General features: G+C 36.1%; 1 protein-coding gene across 7 annotated transcripts in view; it reads right to left on the bottom strand.

Moving 5' to 3' along the window:
• Nucleotides 1–23,881, bottom strand: part of ARL15 (ADP ribosylation factor like GTPase 15) — a 225,823-nt gene that overhangs the window by 124,104 nt on the left and 77,838 nt on the right. For all 7 annotated transcript variants that reach the window (XM_059873225.1, XM_059873221.1, XM_059873227.1 and 4 more), the window contains 3 exons: nucleotides 21,619–21,763; nucleotides 18,773–18,832; nucleotides 6,452–6,660 (listed from right to left, as the gene is read on the bottom strand). In XM_059873225.1, the coding sequence (XP_059729208.1) occupies nucleotides 6,452–6,660; nucleotides 18,773–18,832; nucleotides 21,619–21,763 (414 nt within the window). The remainder of the gene's footprint in view (nucleotides 1–6,451; nucleotides 6,661–18,772; nucleotides 18,833–21,618; nucleotides 21,764–23,881) is intronic.

Raw genomic sequence — 23,881 nt, 5'->3', positions numbered from 1 at the left:
CTTCATCTTCTTGTACATTGTGTAACATGTGCATATTTGCAGGTGTGCTCGAGTAGTTTTTTTGGTATTTTCAGGAACACCATTCCAAATCAGAGTTTCTAGGGACAGTCTTTGAACTCATTTCTTTGCAGACTCACATATTTGTCAAGAGCACAACTGGAATTTACTATTCAGAGAGATACTGCTCTTTGTTAAGTTTTTGTTTCTTTGTCCCACATACACTGGGACAGCAATATTAAGCTTTACTAAGTGATTGACAATTGTATCTATTATGGCTTTGTTTATTTTAAAACATGATTGAAACACAAACTCAAGCAAGGAAAATATGTGGCTACTGTTTGGATTCAGTTTTGCAACTGTATGAAATTCCTTGCTGTTCACATTTAGCTAGGATATGAATTTACTCACATTTATTTAAATTTCTTAGCATTTTAGATTGCATTTTTTATATATTATTTTTATCAGAAGATCCTTTTATATCTAAATCATTTTCCTAATAGGTATGATGAAATTTTTAATCAGAATGCAAGTTCATATGAGAAATGTAAATAGGAGTTACTTCTTCATTGTTCTAAGCAGGGCAAAACTAATACTGCCTAAACACTAGTTTAATAATGTTCTCCTCTCCTGCAAATGTGCTCATAACTGAAGTCTGACAAATAACTCTTCTGTTCCCTCAAAGGCCACAGTTGTGAAGAAAGCAGCCAATACTCAAAATAGCAGAGTCCAGCTCCAAAACAATCTTCAAATATCAGGGGATACACCTTGGACGAAAAGAAGTATTTGCAGTGAGGGGATTGCAAATATTAAGGTCACTAAGGTCACTATGATCTCAAAAACAGGGTAGGAATCTATATTTTGGCTATCTACTGCAGGAATCTGAAGATAAATCATCTCAGAAACAGTTCCTTGAGGAACCAAAAATCTGTCCCCAATTTAACTTTGCTCTGGACGTCCCTGTCACAAAGCACATAGATTTTTAACAGCTGGTCTTTGAAAACTCAGATTTGAGAGGCTTGACCAGGGTGAGGATGGGACAGACTGCAGAGAAAACTTTCATTTTCACTCGTAATTGTAGGCTAAGTTTTTGCAGTACCTGCTCCTGGAGAAAACATTTGCTCAAATCTGTGAGCTAAGATACTACATACTCTCTGAAGCTAAACCTCTTTAGTAGTCACTGTTCAATGCAGTTTTTCAGATTGCTAGTAATGACATCTATTACTCATACACTGAAAGGGTTCCCAAAGAGAAACCATTTTCCCCTAACTAGCAGAAACCACAAACAGCATGAATTATGGAAAAACAGTACAAAGACACCAGAATATAAAGAAGTGATTACATCCTGGAATTGAGCCTGTCATACTAAGTAGCCAACTCAGACCATTGGCAGGCCTAGAAAGCCCAATTTGCAGCGTGTTCCAGATCCCCACCACCAGTAAGAGCCTCCACAGATGCTGGCAAACCTGAGCATTCTCCTGCAATAGTTATTTAGCTTTAAGATATTTAAGGCTTCAAGAAGACACTGTATCTACGAAATTATTTCTAGACATAAACAACAGAGAAGAAACTGGCAGAGTAATAGATAACAGCCCTCACAGACCTAAGATGGCTCTTTTCATTAGGAGAGCACCTTCCACTATTCTGCTAACAGAAAACCTAATTAAACACTGTCAGTGATTCAAAATCCATATAATCTCAAAAAGATAAGTGCATCACAATCAATGTAAATAAGCAACAAACCTTTCACACTCACTTTTGAAAATACTGTTTGCTCTTAAAAGATTTTTTTAGATCTTGGTTCTATCAAAGAAAAAAAAAGGACAATCAAAAAGACTCTCCGCTGGAGTTTCACATCCCCATCAAGTCAAATTTAAAGTAAGGTCTTGTATGCAAGAAAAAAAACCAGCACTTGTGATCAGCATAAGCTTTCCACACTATTCTTTTCCCGACAACTATATTTAAAACACCGGTATAACCTTAAAATAGGCTGAGAATAGGCTGATTTACTGTTAACTAGTAAGTCTATATTAAAAAGTTCTACCTTTTTTTTAAAAAAAACAGGAAATTTACAACAGGTCTTCAATGATTTCTCCTGTTACTAGCAGTCACCAATTTAAATATAAGGAAAAAAATTATTATTTGCCTGAATTTTTGGATAACTGAATAAAAACCCACCAACAGGTTATACTGTATTAATGTCTTCACATATATGAAGACATTAACACAGAATACTTCACATATTCTTCTTAGAATAGAATAGTTCAAATAGAGTGGATCTACACTGATCATCTAATGCACCTACAATCTTAAAAAGAGACTTAAATATAAAAATAGAAAGATCCCAAAGTCAACACACTGCCAAACAAGAAGCTGCTTCACCACTGAACTGGAAAAACTAGTTTAATTTGGTTCCTCCTTTGGCCAGGCCTACATGGCTTCCAGGAGTCCTAAACAGATTCAGAAAAGCATCCAGAATAGCCTGCTCCTAAAATATAGTGGCTACAGACAACTTCCAATACATGCAGCTTCTAAATATTGCTCTGACCTGGGAGAAAAGTGCACACTGGTTCAACTCACAAAAATCCACTGCAATATCCAGCTTCTGATACTCATACACAAAGTAGTAGACATTCCAAAGCAAAAATTAACAAGTTGATAATCACAGTAATGCCTGTTGCCTTTTAAAACAATTTGAAGCACTTTTATCACCACTACTCTCCTGCAATATTTTAACACTGGAAGAGAAATCTGACTAATCAAAACCAGTTTCAACAATCAAAAGTACTTTTGTGCAGAAAAGTAAAAGCACATTTTGTCAGGAAGATGCTTATTTAAAAAAACTATAATTAGATAAACTGTTTTGGAACTGCAGCCTGTATTTTGGAAACCATGGCCAAACTGATATGCCTCCACCTTCCCTCACATGCTGAGTAACTAAATTTATTTCTCATTTGTAAAATTTTTTATTTTCTATTTCATAAGTTTTCCAAAACTACAGTCCGAACTGACTTATATAGGATTAATTCAATTCTTCATTATTGTAATTTCAATCTAAAATAAAGTTATTCTCAAGCAAACCCATTGGAACAAAAAAAATTATCAGTTTTACTGCCTGGTTAATATATGCAGTCTTTATTTCAGCATGGCTGAGTAGAAATCACTTAGCAGATATTTAAATACATCTAAATACATGCTATTGTCACAGGAAAAACAAAACTTACAAATATCTTTGACATGGGAAGACAGAACAACCAGCAAAGAAGTCTACATAAGAGAAATATGAGGGCCATCTTTATTTATAGTTTCTGAAACGAAATGCCATGCCAAGTTTACTTTCTTGAGTTCATTTAAAAATCAAAATATAACTAGAAAACAGCTAACTAGCAACAGAACTCAGGGGAAAAAAGGATTACATTTACTGATTAATGTTTCAGCTTGGCTTCTCCTGTAATTTTCCCTGGTCACTTCAGTAATATGAAGTATATTCTGCAAAATGAATTAGGTTAAATTGCATTTCATTAATTAAATAAGTTATTTGGATATTTTTGCAAGTATTTATTATAGCTGCAAATTGAACTATTCCTGACATTGCTTATTAATTACAGCACATAGATTCTACAGTATCATTTCTACCTAAAAAATGCATGGAAAAAAAACCACATTAAATAAAGTACAACATTGTGAAAAACTAAAGCAACTGCATTTCCCAACAAAAAATATAACTAACATCTGTTGCAGAAACTGTTTGGCACTTGCACAGTTTTGTGAAGAATTTTTGTTGTAGATAAATATTTTTCTACATTTCCTATTATGCACCACTCAGCTCAGACATTTTCCTTAATTATACTCCAAGGAGTCCTTTCATATCCATTAAAGAAAGGCAATTTGTTGCCTAAAAGAACGCATACATATTTTTAAATTTCAACTGTAATTCATCTGTCTTCTAACACATGAAAAAAATCACGAAAATATCTATAATTAATGGACTTAGTTCTGCAAAAATTTCTAATAAAACTCTCAATGCTCAACATATTACATTTGTTACACACTTTTATACGTTGGTTTTATATAAGCAATGGTCTTGCGATTTATCATTTTACTTCTATTCCACATCTCAATAATAAGAAAATAGCACAGAAAAGCATTTAGGAAAGCAAGAAATTATCATTTCAACATTGGTAAAAAAGAGCAAAGAAGGCTTCTACTTTGTATACACAGCAAACACAGATGATCATTTTTTTCAGGGACAACGTAACAACTCATGACAATTTCTCTCTCTTCTTTTTTTTTTCCTTTTTTTTCTTTTTCTTTTCATTTCCCTTTCCACTACTCTTAATTAAAGAACTTCAAAATCACTGAGCTCTTGACACAGTGTGAGTTTTTCCCCGAGAATACACATGTACAGTGCACATTTAACAAAACTGTTGTATTCTGCACACATTCTGTTGTACTCATACATTAGCAATGAAGACTTGGCTGCTACCATAATAAACTGGAAGATTTTTTTTTATAAAAGCATGTAGTAGAAACCCATTTAAATGCTATTGTAAGCATACAGAGATCTATTACCCTACTGAGATTTCAAGCAACTGGTAATGAAGAATGAGATGAAAATGAGGGTACTGCTAAGAAAAGAGAAGAAAAGAAAAGAAATGTTAACTCCAAATACACAGAAAATTTAGTTCAGGCCCAAAAGTCTACCCATGTGAGCTCACCTGCGAAATGAGAGAGTTACAAGCATAATTTGCTGTACAGCAAACCAATTGGCATTGCATTCATTATTAATATGAAATTGGACAAAGAACATTTCTTAAATTTTATTTGCTACCAAAAGCTTCACTTAATATTGAACCAAATTTGGCCACTTTAAAAATGAAAAATATAGTAAAATAAGAAATACTTAAATCACAAAAGAAACAGCCCTTCTGATGATGAAAAATGTGATCTGTATTGCTCTATGAAAAAGTCAAAGCCAAGGCATATAGACTATATTTGGATGACAAAATCCAATCAGTTTTGTCTCAGGATATTTTCATTTTTTAAGTGGGAGGTTTTTGCTTTTATGCTCTATAATAAAGTAGGCCAAATTTGCTTTTATGCTGTACAATAAACTAGGCCAAATTATTAAACTTACATATCAAAATCCATATTACATTTCCTTCAAGTATTCTTTACTTTTTTTCTAAGTCTGTTTTTAGTATGATCAAGACCTAGAACTTGTAGGTTCTATCCGTGCATAACTTTCATTTACTTTTTTATGTAATTTGATATTTTCAATCCAAATGCCATTTTTTTTCCTTTCTCCTAAGAATGAATTTTCAGAGAAAAGGACCAACAATTTTCAAAAATATTTTACAGTGTAGTTTACAAAGCTGTCACAATCTCTTCTTAAAAACACTGCTATACTCCACTCACATTTATGCCATTTCCTAACATATAATAAGCTTAAATTCTTTTGACTCAGAAAGGAGACATAAGTAGCAATAAAGAAACAAAGGCTGTATGTTCAACTATACTGTACTAAGAGCAGCTATCCTACAGATCAGTTTGTTCTGAGCCAAAAGTCTAAAAACTTCGTATTTCAGAAAAAGAAAAATCTAAGAATCAGTTTAAATACAGAGCAGGAATACAGTAAGGTGCTGAAACAGTTTTCTCTCTGCTGCACTCACAGAACAAACAGATTTCTCATATAATCTTTAACAGGAGTCCTTTAAATGACATTTATGAACAGAATGACACAACCCGATTTTAACTTCTTCATACAATTTCAAAAGTAATTTTCAGCATTTCCTCAAATGTATCTGACATAATAGGAATGTAGACAAGGCAAATTTCTCAGAAACTGAAGAGCAAAAGGTACACTGAATAGAACAATTACATAATTTACTGTGTGATAGCTAGAAATTAGACAAAAACATTACTCCTTGGAACAGGAAGACGAGAACCAGTTCAGGACTTCAGAACAGGAATTGCAACTCTGACCTCAAATCAGTACACAGCAGTTCAGAAAAAAGCTTTTACATAAAAAAGACAACTATGGCTGCAACATATTGCTTTAAGCAGTGGAGTAAAAGAATGGAGTAATGGAACAGTGCAAAATTAAAACTAATAGCAAATAAAAACCCAAGTTAAACAAAAAAAGTCACTGTCCCAGCAGCTTTTCACAAGAGTAGTTTTAAAAACATCTTTCCTCCCTTAAGCAAAATATGGTGAAAGCAAAAGATCTGTTTGTATCCAAGCACTACTTGTCTGTTTTCCAGAACAACTAAGTCTGCATAGAGTGCAGTGGACTAAGTTTTTAGGGACTGGGACTGTTACTAGTCTGTGTACTTACAGCAAAGAAGAAACTGAGGCCAGTCCTTAACCAGGATGTCAGGGTAATAAGTGATAGGGGATCAGTGGCGTGCAGAAAATAAATACAAACAGGCAAGAAGCTGACACATTAACATACCTCTTGTACTGAGCGAGCTGCTGGCTTGTCTTGGTGATTGGCCAGTATTAAAAACGGCAAAGTACATAACTGTGGGTGCTGAAGAGCAGAATGCAGCTCATTCCTAGCAGTTTCTAGATCATCTTCAGAGGAGGCGCTGTCTAGTACAAATATTACCCCTTGGGATCCTTGGTAGTAACGACTCCAATATTTCCTGATATTGTCAGCTCCTTTCAAGACAATAATGAGAACTAATTAAAACAAGAAAAGTTCAACAAATGTAACACTTGTAAGTGAAAATAAACCATCTACTTAGAATGATCAAAATAATTAACTAAATTTTCTCTCTTAACCATCATTAAAAGAATAAAAAGAAAAAAAGTATTAAAAAAATCCAACATAGACACACACCCCAATGTCAAATCAACATTGTTTAAATAAGGAAGGAAGTTGACTCAAAGCAGCTTTCTTCCATTAAAGCTTCTGCTCTATTAATGAGTAATAGCAGAACTACCATGCTGACAGTACCACAGAGCCTAATCCTTTACCTTCTCACTGGAATATCTTGGCATTAATACCTAAACCTTTACCCATTCTTTTTCACTTTGCCCTGCAGCTCCTTGTCATAAACCTGCATCTTATGTCATGGCAGTTGCTCATTTCTGATAAGGTCTTCCAGTTCATCTCCAAACCATCAGGCAACCACTTCATAATTGGGGAAAAAAGGTGTCAGGAAAGCCTATTAAAGTAATTAGATACTTAATGAGGAGAATGATGATACAATAGTGAGTTGAACAGTGAATGAGGAGCTAGGGTGACTACATGCAAAGGCATTCAGTTCAACTACTTTTGCTCTGTCAACCACACTAAGGATTCTGGAAGAGCCCAACAGCAGACACATGAGTGACTGTATAGGCTTATATGCCACAGTAATTTTTAGGACACAGTTCAGCAGCACTCAGCCATCTCAACAGAAGCCAAGCACTAAGGTTATCAACAGAAAGCCTTTGTCTCCCCTGGAGAGCAGCATATGTTGCAGCAATGAGGTAGGAAAAAAAAAATTGTATTTGACAGCTGTCAAACTATCTAAACTATGATTTGGATATGGGCTATTCTTTGTATGTCTGGATCTGGCACTACACTCATGGGGACAAACACTAAACAGTGAACAGCGGCAGCAATAGTCTAGTAGAAAACTTGACATGTCTGCCAGACAGTGACTTGCAGAAATGTGCAGAAGGTACCTCTTGTAGACACTTTTCTTATTTTGAGACAGTGAGAAGTGAACTTCCATATATACACAAGAACCAAGAGCTTAAAATAATAAAATTCCACTTTTCAGTGCAACTAAGTTTCACTGAGAAATTTCTGAGAAACATAATGAGATTTTAATGCAACATAATGACCGTAAGATCAATACAATACTTAAAATATTATCTTCATTTACACATTGTGCAACAAAAAAGACAGTCACTAAATACAAGTGAAGGAAGAAATAAACATTTGCTCCATGAAATTTAGGTATGCAACTCAAGAGTATTCAAATCTCACCTAATAGAGTTACTCTTGTCTTTTTACTAGTCACACTGGAACCCTGAACACTTTGTTTCTGTATCTGCACCCAGCACAAGCTGTCAACACACAAGCATACACACTTTTTCCTAAAGAGAATACTGAAGTCATACCTAATAATTTTTTTCTGCAAAACACCTACAGAGCTGACTACTTAAATGCAAACAGTCACAGAACTTAATCAAGACCTTGCTTAATCTCTCTGTTAATTTAACTAGACTCAAAATAAAAATGCCAAACAGGATGGATGTTTTATTTATTTTATCACCAGGATCTGAAGACTAATATTATAAATACAGAAGAGGGACTGCATTGAAAGCTAATTCAATATTTCTGTAGCACACGAATATCTGTCAACTGTACTTGCAAAGAATTTTATAGCATCTGTTAGATGCCCCAGTCTTTCCCAACAGCTGTCTACTTCAGAACCAAGTAGGGCAAGCTGCCAGAGGGACACTATTTACATAGCCACACACAGCAGTGTCACAGGCATCTGAAGTATCACATTACTTTAAAAACTAGTAGAGAATCATTTTCTATGAACTTAAAGACCAAGACCATGATCAGTTCTTTGAACATATTTTTTTTTCCTAGCAACTTAACATCTGTCTTACTTGCTCTAAGCATCAGTCAGCTACTTTTCAATCACATGTCACTGCTAGAATCTGAGTCTTACCTTTGTAACCATACTCACTCTAAAAAGAAAAACTGTAGTAAACTCCAGAGCATTTGACCTCTTATATCCAGGCACTTGGAAGAAAGCAGCTCTTGGATCCCTACATGGGACACTGAAGCCAGAAAAGGAGTATGCTGATTTGTTGACCTTACAGTCCTATCTTTTTGGTTCAGATTCTTTAGCAGCTCAACTTTGTTCCTCCACATCAGTTGTCCCAAAAGAGTCAGCACCAAAGTATAGCAATCCTTTTCTCCCCAGCCCTGGTCAGTTACCATGGAATAGTCATAAGAACAAACTTCCCATAAGAACAAGGTCCCCTGAAACTTGGTATTTTCTTTGGGATCTTCCATTACTCTAATGACATGCCCTGAAATTGCTTACACTTCAGCTTTGAGGAAATCACCTGAGGTTTAAGAATAAAAATAATTTCCACTAAGGAGACAAGGAAAAAGCTGATAAAGCATGTACCTTAGGGTGCCATTTTAAACCATTTTTCTGGCAAATGCACTAGAAAAACAATTCTTGGCATCAATAAGCTATCAGCAGCTGGAAGTCACAATTTCTACAAGACAAATAACCTGATATTCTTTTGCCTTAACTCTTCATATCCAGAGAACAGAATCTGCTCTCAGTTTCCTTCCTCACAACAGTGGAGTGGAGTGATCCTTGAGTTACCCTTGGAAGGAAATACTTGCCTATGAAGTATTCAGCCATTCACACTTTGTGGCATGACAAATTCAGTCTTAGAAAGCAAGCAGTTGTTTTTAGGTGCAGTTCACCAAAATTATCCTATTAACTAATATTTTCATCTATTCCAAAGGTTTAAAACACAGGAAGATTCAAAGTCTGAGATCTTTGGAAATCCAGAATATAATGTGTGTCCATTAAACATCCTTAGGCTCTCAGAAGACTGATGAGATAAAAACAGGAATTTAACTTAACTAGTATCCAAAACATCTCATCAAACAATAGTAACACATAGAATAGGCACTTAGATTTGTCAGCCTGATAGCATGTGTTTCTCTAACAGCTTTGAACCATATGCTTGTTTCTCCAACCAATAAACTAAGATTAAAAAAAAAAAAAAAATCTCCAGAACATCAGAAAAACATACTTCACATTAGACCTAAGGAATGTGCTATGTGACAGGTTCACTAAAATGTGATATTCAGGGTAGCAGCTTCCTCAAACATAAGCAAGAGCCACTACCCATGGCTAAGCATATGATTTGTTTCCCTCAGCAATGAAGGAACTTATAGGACTGGGTTGAGTCCTGTGATGTGACTGAAATATGCAATTTACAAATAATCTAGGGGGGAAATCCACCAAAATCCAAAATACAATACAACCACACCACTTATTCTAAAAGAAAAACTGCTATTCAATCAAATGTAGGCTTGAATTACTTTTTAAGAGGAAAAAACCAAACCTCTCCTTACAGAAAAATTAGAGGATGCTGTAATTAAAAACCTCAACTTTAGCATTTCTACAGGAAAGGTTTACTCAACTAACTGTAATTTTAAAGACCTTCATTTTAATACTTTTAAATATCAAATAAATATTGTTTTCTTTATCATCAGTCAAAGGAACAGTGTGCCCACATTAACACTGTTAATTATTTTCATCAGTGTTAACAGTACCCCTTGGGAGCTGGGAGGAATATTTTGAGTTATGTGCAGTTTAACATGCACCTGAACTAGTACACACAAGTAAAAGTACAAAGTACACACTCCTGTGAATATTATGCAAAACACAGAGCTGCAAATCTACCTTTCAGCTATGAATACTTCTATTTCGTCTTCATTCACAGTGGTGGTCTGAGGCTACCTTCCATTCCCTCTTTTTCAGTTAAATTCCCTCCTTTTTCAGGAGGACAGAACACAGCGTTACAGAAAAAAATTCACTGAAAGAAATTTGCATGTATCAAATTTGTTACTTGTCAGATGCAGCAACTTTGCATCGAGAGCACAATGAATGTCACAGAGCCCTTGCTTCAAGACGGTCTACTCTGCAAATTAAAGCTCTAGTTAACCTCAAAATACATCACAGGTCTGGAGAAGTTATAGTCTGAAATAGAGGGGAAAACTTTCTTTTCCCTTCCCATCAAAAACAGTTAACTTGAGCACATGAAAGAATGCAGACTGCAAACAGCTTTTCTACCACTTCAAGGGTATCATCCACTCACCTACATACTCTGAAGGTTTTATAGTTAATTAAAATATTAAATAGATCATTCCACTACTGATATTAAACAGAACATTTCTAATAAAGGTGAAAAATTGCCAAGGACTCTGCCACAAAATCTTTTGTGAGCAACACTGTCCATGGGTGGGGTAGTAAGAAAGAAGGGAAAACAAATCTCTTATCCATTCTTGCAAAATTTGTAAATATACCCTAGTCTCTCACCCCAAGAAAACCTTTGGAAAATAAATGTTTCTAAATCTATGTGGGCTTTATGCACATATCATATCCTCACAAGTAAAACTGATGTATTTTCCTGAGTAGCCAAGAACATGCCCGAAACCTTAGAAATCTTAACATGCTCAAGAGTTGTGGTTGCTCCTTATCTATCTTGGGCAGGTTTCCCAGTATTCCACCCTTGCATAAATCCTGTATACAGTAGGGGAGTTTTTTTGTTGGTTGTTTGTTGGGGTTTCAGCTTTAATGTGCTGGCTCCTTTTTACAACACACAAATTTATAAATCCTGTTTAAGATACCTGCTACGAATCTGCATGGAATTTGTCCCATGCACCCACACAGAGACACAAAAGTTTTCACTGGTGTAATGTCAGTCATCATTGCATGGCTACTTTGTATGGCTACTGCAACAACACAGATGTTAAACCAAAACCTTCTCCCATTTTCAAAAGTCCCAGGACTTCTGCTTCCTAGGGTCTAAGACCAAGTGATCACAGCCTACCTTCTCTAGGCTTTCAGGCAGTGTACTCCTGCAATGCACAAAACATGGCAGCAGGAAATTGGCACTTTTTCCCCAGAAAGAGGAATATTTTGAGATAGCCAAGTCAGCTATATTCACTGCAGCAATTCAAATATAGTATGAAAAAACAGCATAATAGGAAAAAAAAAAAAGATAGAAAATGTTGAGGAAAAAATTGTCTGCCTTTGTATTCAAAACATACAAAATCAGAAATGCATATAAGTTTATGGCACCTCATTTTATTTTTCTTATCAAACCAAAGTTTATGGAAACCATCTCTGTCATCTTTTGTCTGCCTTCCAAGCTTTCCCAGTGAGAATAATCTGGAAGTCAAGCCTTCAGTATTTTCCTTATTAGCTAACTTATATACTGTTTCCAAATTTGAATCTCCACCTTACTCTGATATTCAAATCTGTTGGAACAATATTCGGGTTTCAAGCACTTGAAAGTTTTAAAAACATTATACTTATACCTGCCTGCAGAAAGTCAGTTTGATCTACTTGGTTGTGTGTATTGTACTACCATGTTAAAAAAACCCCTTGCAATTTGAAACAAGTATCTCCTGTTCTAGTCAGAACATAAAATTCATTATAAAGTTAATTTAAAAAATTATAAATTCATTTAAAAGAAAGAGAAGGATATGTGTGCCCTGCAATATGCTTTAACATCTATTTAAGCCAAATATCTAAAGATTTAATAGTTTGCAGCAGGTGGCACAGACAGCCATTCTTCACCTCTTATTTTTCTGTTTTTTCATGAGTTTGGGGTTATTTGTTTTTTAAATTCACAAACACACAATATCCCCTCTAGGACTAGCAAAGACTCGCTGGCATCAAGATAACCTGCATCTGTGTCCTTCTCCCGCATCAGCTAGAGAACTCTGAGACAGCCAGGGTCTCAGAAGCAGAGGCACAACTCCACAGTAAGACTGCGGCCAGCACCCAGCCAGGTTCAAATGTACCCTCCCCTGAGCTGCAGTCACAGCTTTGATAACAGCGCAGCTAACCTCAAATAAAATTCAAAATATGTCCATCTCTATGGCACTTCAAACTAGTAGTCATACAAAAGAAGTGGCAAGTCTATCACAGCTCTGTATTTCTGTTTAGCCTTTTTGCGAATTGGCCCAGAGAAGTTCAAAGCTTTAGCTGCCCAGAATCAAAGGTAAAACTTTGGGGGATGTTCCTAAAATATTTGTAGAGTTTCTGATGCTTAACGAAGCTGGTACACTCTATCCTTTGATTCTGCCTGAAGAAAATGATACTGCAAGCCCAACAGGAGGCAGAGACTTTTAAGCAAACCAAATGTTCTGCTTTTCTCTCCACAAAATATCTCACAAACAAAACCAACCAGTTCACACCCACAAAAAGCTTAACTAGGAAATTCTGTATTTTGCTTATCCTATTTACACAGCTTTGATAGGCATTGCTTGCTTGGTTCCTACTTGCAATGAGATGAACTGGTGGTTATCTTTCCACACTGTAAAAAACTTAACTGTACCAAAAGCACAGTATTTCAGAAGAATGGTGGTAAGATCACTATGCTGAATAAGAGCTTTCTCAGACTCCCATTAAAGAGGTCCATAAGCAGGTGTAAATGATCTTTCTTACCTATGAAATGAGGAATCTATGTGACAGAGCCTGGGTTTAGGCACCATTTGAACAGCAGGCTGAGCATGACTGATAGCAAACAGATCTAACTTTAATGCTTTTGGAAGTGGAATGTATCCATGTGACTCACAGCATGGACAGCTCAACAGGGTCATCTAAAAATTTCTTCTGCTCAGACATTCTGTAAACTGTTAGATGCAGCTATGTCGCAGATGGCATTGCATGTACTCCACAACCAGATTTTGTAGAGGTGTCAAGTGCCTTTTAGTCAAGTACAGTATGGAGATTTTATTGCTTTGTGTTAGTTCATCCCTCTGTAGATGACTTAGGCTGGCATTTCCTTGTGGGATCAGTTTTCTGATGACTAACTTGATGAAATGTTAGCTGCTCTATGTTGCTAGAAGGGTGTTCTGTACTCTACTTCCATAGAGCAAAGGGAGAGAAATTTCCCAATAATATTTGAATTTTAAACTCTAATTAATAGAGCAACATTATTTTCTCCCATGTCCATCATTTTTTTCAGCAGGCAGGTACTACCTGACAACTGTTGCTGTCTTCTCCAGAATTTCATATTTTCCATTCAACTTGGACTGCACAACAGTGTGGCTTCTCCTCCTACTAGCTTTTCTGTTGCTCTTTACTTCTAAATTAAGGCAAAATACACATGCTCTGTTTAACCAAACCTATTTAAAGCTATTTGTTCTCAAGCTGTCACCTAGACAATTAATTTAGCTGGCCTAAGAATGTGAATTTATGACTTTGGTAATCAAGCTTAAGAAGTAACAGCAGCGGGAAGGCAAGTTCTCATCTCTTTTCCTGGGCATGTTCAACCAACTGGAGACAAGAGCATTCCTGATATTAACCACTCCACTCTTGCTAAGCACTTAACAGATTTTTGTCTTAAATGAGTTTTCCAGTATGACTACACAACATGTACTCTCTGCATTTGAGAAAATGGCTTTAGGGTGTATCATAAAACCTAACACAAAAAAAGACAATATATTTAAATCAATAAAAGAGGGAACATTATTAAATCCTATAGCATGTTGTTAGCATTTTTAAACTCTGTAAGAAGAAGAGCTGCTCACAACCAGAACCACTCTCTTAAATTTGACATGGCTCATTATTTGGCATCTCACTTGTAGTTTCTAAGCCTCCATTTACAAGATACCAAACTAAATTATTAAATAACTTATTCTAAAAAGACAACTGGAAATTATTAGCTGACTACCAGGATGGACCTTAAATCTTGATATAAACTGGAACAAATATCTAAGCCACAACTTTATATTCTGCATTTTGAAAGCATTACAAGTGCAAATTACATTAAAAAACACGGAATAAATGGTGCTTTCGGACACCATGTCTTGAGGTTAGAATTTGTTAGAACCAAAGAAAAAGCTTCCTATTACCTTTACACCTCCACTATCTATCTTGAGGACCAACCTCAGCATTCAGCATCTCAAACTTCTTTCAGCAAAACACTGTTAGAATCTCCTGAACAACAAACATTATCATCTGCCTTATTTTTACAGTCTTCTCCCACTCCTCTCTATGTTCATCACACACAATGTCACCCTTAGTTCCCACAACAAATTACTGCACTGTAAGAGGAAATCATCAAAACTGTAGTTTCTTTCCATACCATTATTTAGCTGAGTCACATAATAAAGACAGATATTTCCAATTGTTCTGGCAATAGGACATTCTGAAAGAATGTGGACTAGGGCACGGCACATATCCACAATAATTTAAATTATACACATTATCTTTTAGACTAAAATTTTTGGGGGCAAAAAATGGTAATTTTTTTAGCTCCTTGGGGTCAAGGAAGGGATTATTGGTATAGCAAAACAGAAACTTAGAGAACAGGCAGTTCACCTTGGTCAGCAAATAAAGCAAGACTTTCTTTTCAAGTAATTCAAGAAAGCCTAATGTTACATTAGAAAGCTCTCCATATATTCTTACTTTTTCAGGATCTAATTCTAGGTTTTTAAACAAAACATTTACTATTTATCAAATTGGATAAACCCTTTATTTTCTGTTAGGACTACAAATTCCTGTCTTAAGAAAGAAAAACAGAAATTGTGTTGAATTTTTAATATTCTAGAATCATGTGCTTCAAAGAAAAACTTATGCAAAGAGAGCACAACCAAATTTTGTTCCCTGTCCCTAAATCTTAAAGGAGGAAGAGACAATCAGTCCTTGAATAGATTAAAGAAAGGAGACTATGTTCTGTATGTTTTGCCTGAAAATTTACAGTCCCTGTAGAAATGAAGAAATAAAACCTGGCTTCATTATCAGGTTTGGAGACAACCAGCACAGTAAAAACTACCACCATCTTTAACCTCAAGGAAGAATACTGTTTCAACAAAACAGAAAGGATACTACACAGTCAGCATCTGTTTCATATAAATGTTTGGCTGCTGAATAGAAGAACCTTAAGCAGTATAACTTCTGCTGTGTTTTAAATACTGGCTGTTAATATGTTACTGTATGATGACATATGAAGATTCTGTTACCTAAATCTAAAAAGACAAAGCAACAAAAAAATAAAACTATATATAATGTCACTTTGTAAATAACATGTAACAACAGGCAGGGGTTGTTAAGGAAAGATGCCTTCCTCCAGGTTTCCAAGATCAAATGTCTGGACAAGACCTCCACACTACAGTAAAGAGAAATTATATAACAATAGCATAACAACTGAAGCCAAAAATCCAGGAATAAGACAAAAAATCCCCAGCAATCAGGCAAAACATGGGTTTCTCTTCAGCATCAGAAGTAGAAATTCCGAACCAAAATTTAACAGTGATGTCTTAGGGTGACAAACGAAAAATGTTTTGGTTTATTTTCATATAGGAGCAAGAGAGAAACCATGCCTACTCCAGAAAGCTCAGGTTTTACCCTCATCAAACAGGAACACATTTCTCAGCTAAAAGGTTAAATGCTGACTACAGAATCACAGAATGATTTAAGTTGGAAAAGACCTCTAAGATCATAGAGTACAACCTTTGACCTATCACCACCTTGTAAACTATATCACGGCACTAAGAGCCATGTCCAGTTGTTTCTTGAACACCTCCAGGGATGGTGACTCCCTCGGCGGTCATTCCAATGTTTAACAACTGTTTTCATTAAGGAATTCTTCCTGATATCCAGTCTGAAGCTCTGCTGGTGCAGCTTGAGGCCATTTCCTCTCATTCTGTCGCTGGTTGACAGGAAGAAGAGAGCGACCCCTACCTGGCCACAATCTCCTTTCAGGCAGTTGTAGAGAGTGAGAAAATCACCTTTTCTCCAGGATAAATACTCCAGCTGAGAAGTTTCCTCAGCTGCTCCTCACAGGACTGGTGCTCCAGACCCTGCCCCAGCTCCATTGCCCTTCTCTGGACTCTCTCCAGCTCCTCAGTGCCTTTCTTGCAGGGAGGGCCCAGAGCTGGACACAGCACTCGAGGTGTGCCCTCTGCAGTGCCCAGCACAGGGGGACAATCCCTGCCCTGGCCCTGCTGGCCACACCATGGCTGATCCAGGCCAGGATGCCATTGGCCTTCTTGGCCACCTGGGCACACCCTGGCTCATGTTTAGCCACTGTCACCAGCACCCCCAGCTCCTTTCCAGCCACTCTGCCCCAGCCTGTGGCACTGCCTGGGGCTGTTGTCACCCAAGGGCAGGACCTGGCACTTGGCCTTGTTGAGCCTCACTCCATTGGCCTCAGCCCATGGATGCAGCCTGTCCAGATCCCTCTGCAGAGCCTTCCTGCCCTCTGGCAGAGCAACACGCCCACCCAACTGGGCGTCATCTCCAAACCAAGAATGCACTTGATCCCCTTGTCCAGACCATCAATTAAGATATTAAACAAAACTGGGGACATAATGAGTCCTGGGGAACACCACTAGTGACCACCGACTTTCAGAACTAAACAAACTTTTGGAAGTTTGCTTTTGCTCTCTTACCAGATAATGAAAAGGTAATGGAACTAGTATTTTTCTGCAATATTTCATATATTACAGACTAGCAGATTACATTACAGATTATCAGATTACCTTACATTGCAGAAATCAAATTACATAATTTTTAAATACAGACTTGCAAACACTCACAGGTCAAAGGAAAAAGGAAGTAAAAGGTGCAGTAAAAAATTCTGACAATCCTTCTGTCTTTGAGAAGAGATAAACGGATGAAAACAACAAATCAAGTATTCTGGATTACTCCTCATCATGAGCCAAAACTCTCCACTAAGATAAGATTTCTCAAAACACACATACCCATATGATCAGAAAATGTTAAGAGACTTTAACAAGGATCTGCTATCTGCTATCGAATCACAGATTCAATTCTTGATTAAAAATTGCATTTACCTACATGAATTACATATTTCATATAGCTTAGGTAGCAGAACATAAAAACTAGACTGCAAATGATTCACCCTATTTTAAAAAAAATCCAAAAAAATGACATTATGACTAAGTGCACATAATATACTCAAGCAGTATCTAGACTATTCCCGAGAAGTGGTCCCTTTATGAAAGAAGATTTAAGGATGTTGTTTTTGGTGTTTTTTTTCATGGAATACATGCTCAAACAGGAACATGTATGTTTAAATCCATGGACCAGTGGTAGTAAAGAGGAAATGCTATGCCTTCCACATGTGTTTATCTCAAAGCCTCCATGGAACAAGTTCAGGTAAGACAAGTGCTATGCAACTAGATCTCCTGAAACTTTCCTCAAGAACCAAGTCAAACCCTACCCCAGATAATTTAAGAGAGGTTACAATCTCGCTGAAAAATCTAATAAATATCCTCAATATTAAGTCTACTATATTTACACAAACAATAAAGAAGATATACAGAAATTCTAGAATATGAGGAAGACCTAAGTGGGTTTTAAATTAGAAGAAGATTAGACTCCATGAGAACCCTCCACAGGAGACTGTTTTTTTGCTTCTAACAAACAACCTCACTTGAGACTCAGAGTCAGAATTGGGAGACAAATAGGTTGCCTGTATATAGAAAAGTTTAAAAAAATCCTACAACCATAAAACAACCATTGCTCCAAAATCCAATAAATCTAACAAGAGAACAGTTCTCAAAGAATATAACTCATTATAAATTGGCTGCTTTTGCAACACTTTCAGTGGTGCAGTAAATATAGTGGTTTTGACAAATGTTAACATAGTTACCTGAGCCAGTTCTCATAAGTGAAAGTTTATACATACAATAAACACAAGGAACATACACTTCCTTGAGCTGCCACATGAGCCATACTAAAATTACAGTCCAGTTTGTATTTCTGTGTAACTTAACCACTGCAATCCAAGAAATTACATTAAAGAGATACACCACATGCCTTCCACTCCTCCTGCTTCTTACCCTTTGTTCTTTGAGGTCAGAATTTGTACAGCTTTTCTCAACTTCATCTGCTGACATTTTTAACTACAGCTGTACTGATCTACCATTTTAAAATTTAAAATAACTAACAATTTAAAAAACTGACTGTTATGATGAGATTTAGACATGCATGTTTTATAAACAAAGGAATAAATGCCATACCTCCAAGTTCTTTCACATTCAAAATTGCATTCTGGAATGGCACGGCTTTTATACTAAAACCTAGGAAGAGAAATGCAGAACATTAGTAAGCTATTTGCTAAAGGGGCCATTTACAAACAATTGCATATATTCAGAAAAAGACAACTTTTTCCTTCAAGAACCAGGATTTTGCCTGAGAAATTCTGTTTCAATGGATTTAAAAAGTCAGTTAAAAGGGGGTGAGAAGGGGGTAAGAGGTTGGAGAAGTGCCATAGAGTGGAACAAGAATAAATCAGGATAAGCAATGCAATTTTAAATTATAAGTACCTGGCACACAAAATTTAGCACAAAATTTCCATCCAGGCCTTCTACCAGAATATACTTCTATACAATCATCTTTTACTGCATCTAGAGCTAAAGTGGACAATCCAGACTACCACTAATATGAGGTGATCATTCGGCAAATTTTAGGAGACCTTAAAAACAATGTGCAATAAAAATCATTGTATACTTCCATTTAAACTTCATAGGTTTTGGTTGCAAATGGATTATTAATTCTTTCTATAAATGTTATTAACTGGAAGATCCTTCTACAGACCATAGTTGGATGTATTAAAATGGTCATAAGCACACTGGAAATATCTATAAGTCCTCTAATAGCCTAATTTTTGCTTAAAACTGAAATAAAAATAAAAAATCCAACCAAACAAAAAAACCACCACCAAAACGTGACCATTGCCCTTAACTGAAAATTCAAACAGACAAAAGAAAGGGAATGTGAAAGGCTCTAGCCATACCAGTGTTTTATACACTAAATTTTGCATGTTCAGTGCACACATACATATCAGCGTACATAATACTTTATAAAGGAAAAATTATGTATGCTCCTTCAGCAAAAAATATCCAGACAGACATTAGATTTTTTTCCATCTAGCACAAGTCGTTTCAACATGATTACATACCTGTGAAATGAGTAAAGAGGTTTTGAGAAAATGTGTTTCACTTCACTTTTATTAGCTATCATTTAAGAGAAACAAGATGTTTTTTCTCCCTGGTTAGACCAATAAGATGTTACAATACTCCTACTATGATCAATGCTAGATACTATAGAGCAAAGTACAAGAAAATTTGAAGGGAATAACTATGAAACATTTTGGGGATCTTATCTTTAGAGAAATCCTAAACTCTTCCTAGAAAAAGGGGAAAAAATGTAATGGACCTGAGTGGCATTGATGAAAAAAGCAAAAATATACATTATAGCTTGAAGCCTGAGTGGAGAAGTTGTCACATTGTATTCCTGGATTCTCCACAATATTGTCTGATATGCCACATTTAAGAAGATCTATTATAAGGTGAATACCCTAGATGTTCATCATTTTGGTTTGCCTGCCTAGTATTCTCCAGAGCTGGTTTTCATTCCTCAAGTTACCTAATCACATAGCAGTATTTTACTGCACCTCTCTAGAAAAACAAAATCAATTTAATTTTTAATCAGCAGTATTTTCATTACTTTCTCTGATAGAGTTATACTTCTATTTACACGCTGTTTCTATTTATTTCAGGGTCACAACTAATTAAGTATAATCTGTTTTAATCCTGGAGATAAAGCTCAAGAGAAGGATCAAAAAAATTTAAAAGGCTCATTGCTCTACAATTTTCTTCTAACTTTTTGAGTTAGTCACCTTTTCACAGCTGTTGGATCTCTCTAACATTGCCAGTAACATCACTACGCAGAAGCTATTCATGTTAATAAAAACACTATTTTCTTGTACCTGTTTTACATTTTACTTACATTTGTATTAAATAATCTTATATTCTTGTAAATTAAGAAAACATACACTGAAAAACAGTTCGGGCTGCTAAGGCAGAATCATGAAATTCAAGCCCATGAACCACAGCTACAGTACGAAGCCAAGTTACTGTAAACACAAGGTACTTGCAGAACACTATCACTTCCATCAGCAAACCAACCTTAATAATTGCTGCAGCCACTGAACCTGATTTCTTCAACCTCCATGACCTAATCTGCCCTCTTTCTGAACTTTCCAGCTTCTTACTTCACATGTCTGTTTCTGGTTTTTCTGGTGCTGTTTTGTTCTTGGTTTGTTTTTTGTTTATTGTTTTGGGTTTTTTCAATCAAAACATGCTTTTCAGTATTAGGCATTCTGGTTCACCATTATCAAGATGCCTATTCAAATTTTTTTTCACTTAAGATATCTCTTATCTGTGGTTGTACTGTAAGTTTTTACGTGTCTCCTCAGTACCACTGAAACTTTCTGTAAATTAATTTTTTGATCACAATCTGCCCTTAGTACATAAACAAGCCTGTTGCTCATGTAAAAAGCTGTGATTATCACAAAAAAATCGTATTTCCACTACTTTTTTTTTTTTTTTTGGTCACTAGCATATACCACAAGGCAGCATGGACAAAATACGTACAGAAATAAATCCCAAACATAGTCTCATAGCATCACTGTCTTATCCTATTTTACAGCATATTCTCTTCCTTTCTCTCCAATATACAGTGAGACTGTTTAAAAATCAAAAGTAAAACGAGAAGAAAGAAATATTTCAATGTGTGTCTACAGTACAGTACTACTGCATGTTATGGTTCTGCTTCATTAGAGCACACATTTTCGACTTTTAACATATTTCAAATTGTATGTTCTCATGGATATTCCCCAATATATGAACATACTGAAATACTGAAAGAAAGTATTGCAGCAGTGGTAGCTGCAAAGTGATCCATTAGGTACTTTCAACAGCAAGATAAGTAGGCTGAAGTTCTCTACTGCCTTTGCTATGTGTTTCAGTAGTCATCTTTGGGCAAAATTCCAGCACACCATGGAATAAAGGGAGCATCCTACCTGTGGTAGACACGATATTCTCCGGGCTTTCACTGCAGAGCTGAGACAGAAGACTAGTCTTGCCAGAACCAGAGAGGCCTATGCAAACCAAGTCATACTCAGGTCGTGGTGGTGGCGGTCCCTTGCAGCAAAGTGCTCTAAAACACTGCCAGGATAAGGCAAAACAAATACAAAAGGAAGAGGTTAGTTTTCTTTATTGGCAAATGTTTATTTCTTTAACCTTCTAAGAAGGAAGTTTATAAACTTGAAGGCATTGGAGAGAAGAAAAGTATTATTCCAACTTATTATTTTGACAAAGTCAACAATTAATAGACTAAGACCACCTAAACTAAAATCTCAAACTCTTTAAAAAAACAAGCATACATGTTAACTTTTCACCTAAACATCAAAAAGCTATGTGTCCATTTCCCAAGTAGCACAAACTGCTCACACCACAAGATGGGCTTGTGTCCTATATTGCTCTACAGCTGATTATGCATGAGTTTCCTTCCTGTGCTAATTTCATGCAATACCTGGTGTGAATATCAGAGCCAATCCTGAGCAGCTACTGACCAGGCTCTACCTGTCATCACAGAAAAGAATCAGAGACCTTTGCTCCACTAATATTCTTTCTGGGCTTGCTTTGTCATGCATTTCAGCTCAGAACAACAGCTTGTAAATAAATAAATAAATAAACAAATAAATCTTTCTGGACATTGATCTAGTAAAAACCAGATAGATATCTCACTTTCCCTGGAGAAGTATAAATTAATCACAATGTAAACAAATAAAAATCTCTTACACAAAGCCTACTTCAGATTTCTGCTCGCTTCTCTTAAAACACTTTTCCCAAAGTAGGCCAAGTTTTCCAAAGGGTTCCTTAGGCCTTCATTAAGTTCTTCAGTTCTTTGTTTATATGCAATTTAGAAACTTTTAATGTAAAAATCTAAAAGCATACAATTCCAGGAAAGCTAGGAAATTTATATTTTATGTACAGAGCATAATTACCCACTAATTTCCAAGGCAGACTTCCACCACCCCAATATACATAGACATAAATAACTTCTTCCCCAGTATCTGCCACCTTTATATCAAAGGAAGACATCTGCTTTAATAGGGAAGGGAAAGCAAGTCTGTGCAATCAGCCCTTTGTCACACATTCTGTTTTTACATAGCCCCAGCTCTTTATTTCCATCTTAACCACAAGTCTGCACTGCACCAACTGCGGGAAAAGAAATCCAGTCCTTACAACCTTAACCTAGATTTTCTTGACAACTGCCCAGGTTTTCTCACAGAGGGCTACTGGAGGAGCAGAGAAACTGAACTGATGTCAGTAAGGCTCTAATGCAAACAGTGGGGTCTGACCCTGTGAGCAAGTCGTCCTGAGAGAATGTGATTATAAAAGGACAGCTCACTCAACACAGAACTTTAATTGTATTCTTTCACTATAGATGATAAGCTATTACACATGCTGCTAAAACAGTTTTCATTGCTTTGAAGAAGCAAAAGATAAATTCAGTGAAAGCTACAAAACTACTTCAGCATCTTTTAAAAGAGTGAAAGGCAACACTTTAGAAGAAGCAAGAATATGCACAATAATATTTAAGCTGAATAAAAGCAGCAGATTTTAAAAATAATAGCTTTGCCTCTATGAAGATTTGATTCAAAAATTATTTTCTTTAAGAAGGTTTGCTCTTGTATGTGTCCATACCTCAAAGGAATAAACTTGCCTACTAGCTTTATTTACTGATGTTCTATCCATTTACTAGTTTATACTCATCTCACAAGTTCTACAAAGCCACAGCAAACATTCTACTGTGGAACTTAAGTGAGAAAGGCCATCTGAGTTCATTGAAAAAGATAAACTCCTTTATTTAAAGTTTCCACTTAATGGATATCAAGCTGAAGGCCACATAAAATCCTTCAGAGCTTGCCAGAGCTCCTGAGGCTGTGTGTCAGACCCCCTTAGCCAGTCTTTAAAAGGATTCCATTTGTCCGTGTCATCATGGCATCTTTGCAACATTGAAAAACATCAAGGAATAGATGAGCTGATGGAATTCTGTGCTTCTCTGTCCAGCCACTGTGTTGGTTCTTACGCAATCAAACATGACACTTGAGCATGACACTGACAACACCTAATAATATATAGTTCTGTGAGAGATAATTTCTGCTCTTTGTAAAACATATATGGAGGCTCTGAGGGTGACAGGCAGGTTTGTGAAATTCAGGATCTCTCTACTGCAAACTCTCTAAGTCCAGCCTAGACTGGAGAATCTTTATATGC

The sequence above is a fragment of the Haemorhous mexicanus genome, chromosome Z, assembly GCF_027477595.1.
Source record: "Haemorhous mexicanus isolate bHaeMex1 chromosome Z, bHaeMex1.pri, whole genome shotgun sequence".
Taxonomy (NCBI): domain Eukaryota; kingdom Metazoa; phylum Chordata; class Aves; order Passeriformes; family Fringillidae; genus Haemorhous; species Haemorhous mexicanus.
This window is presented reverse-complemented; position numbering and strand designations above follow the sequence as displayed.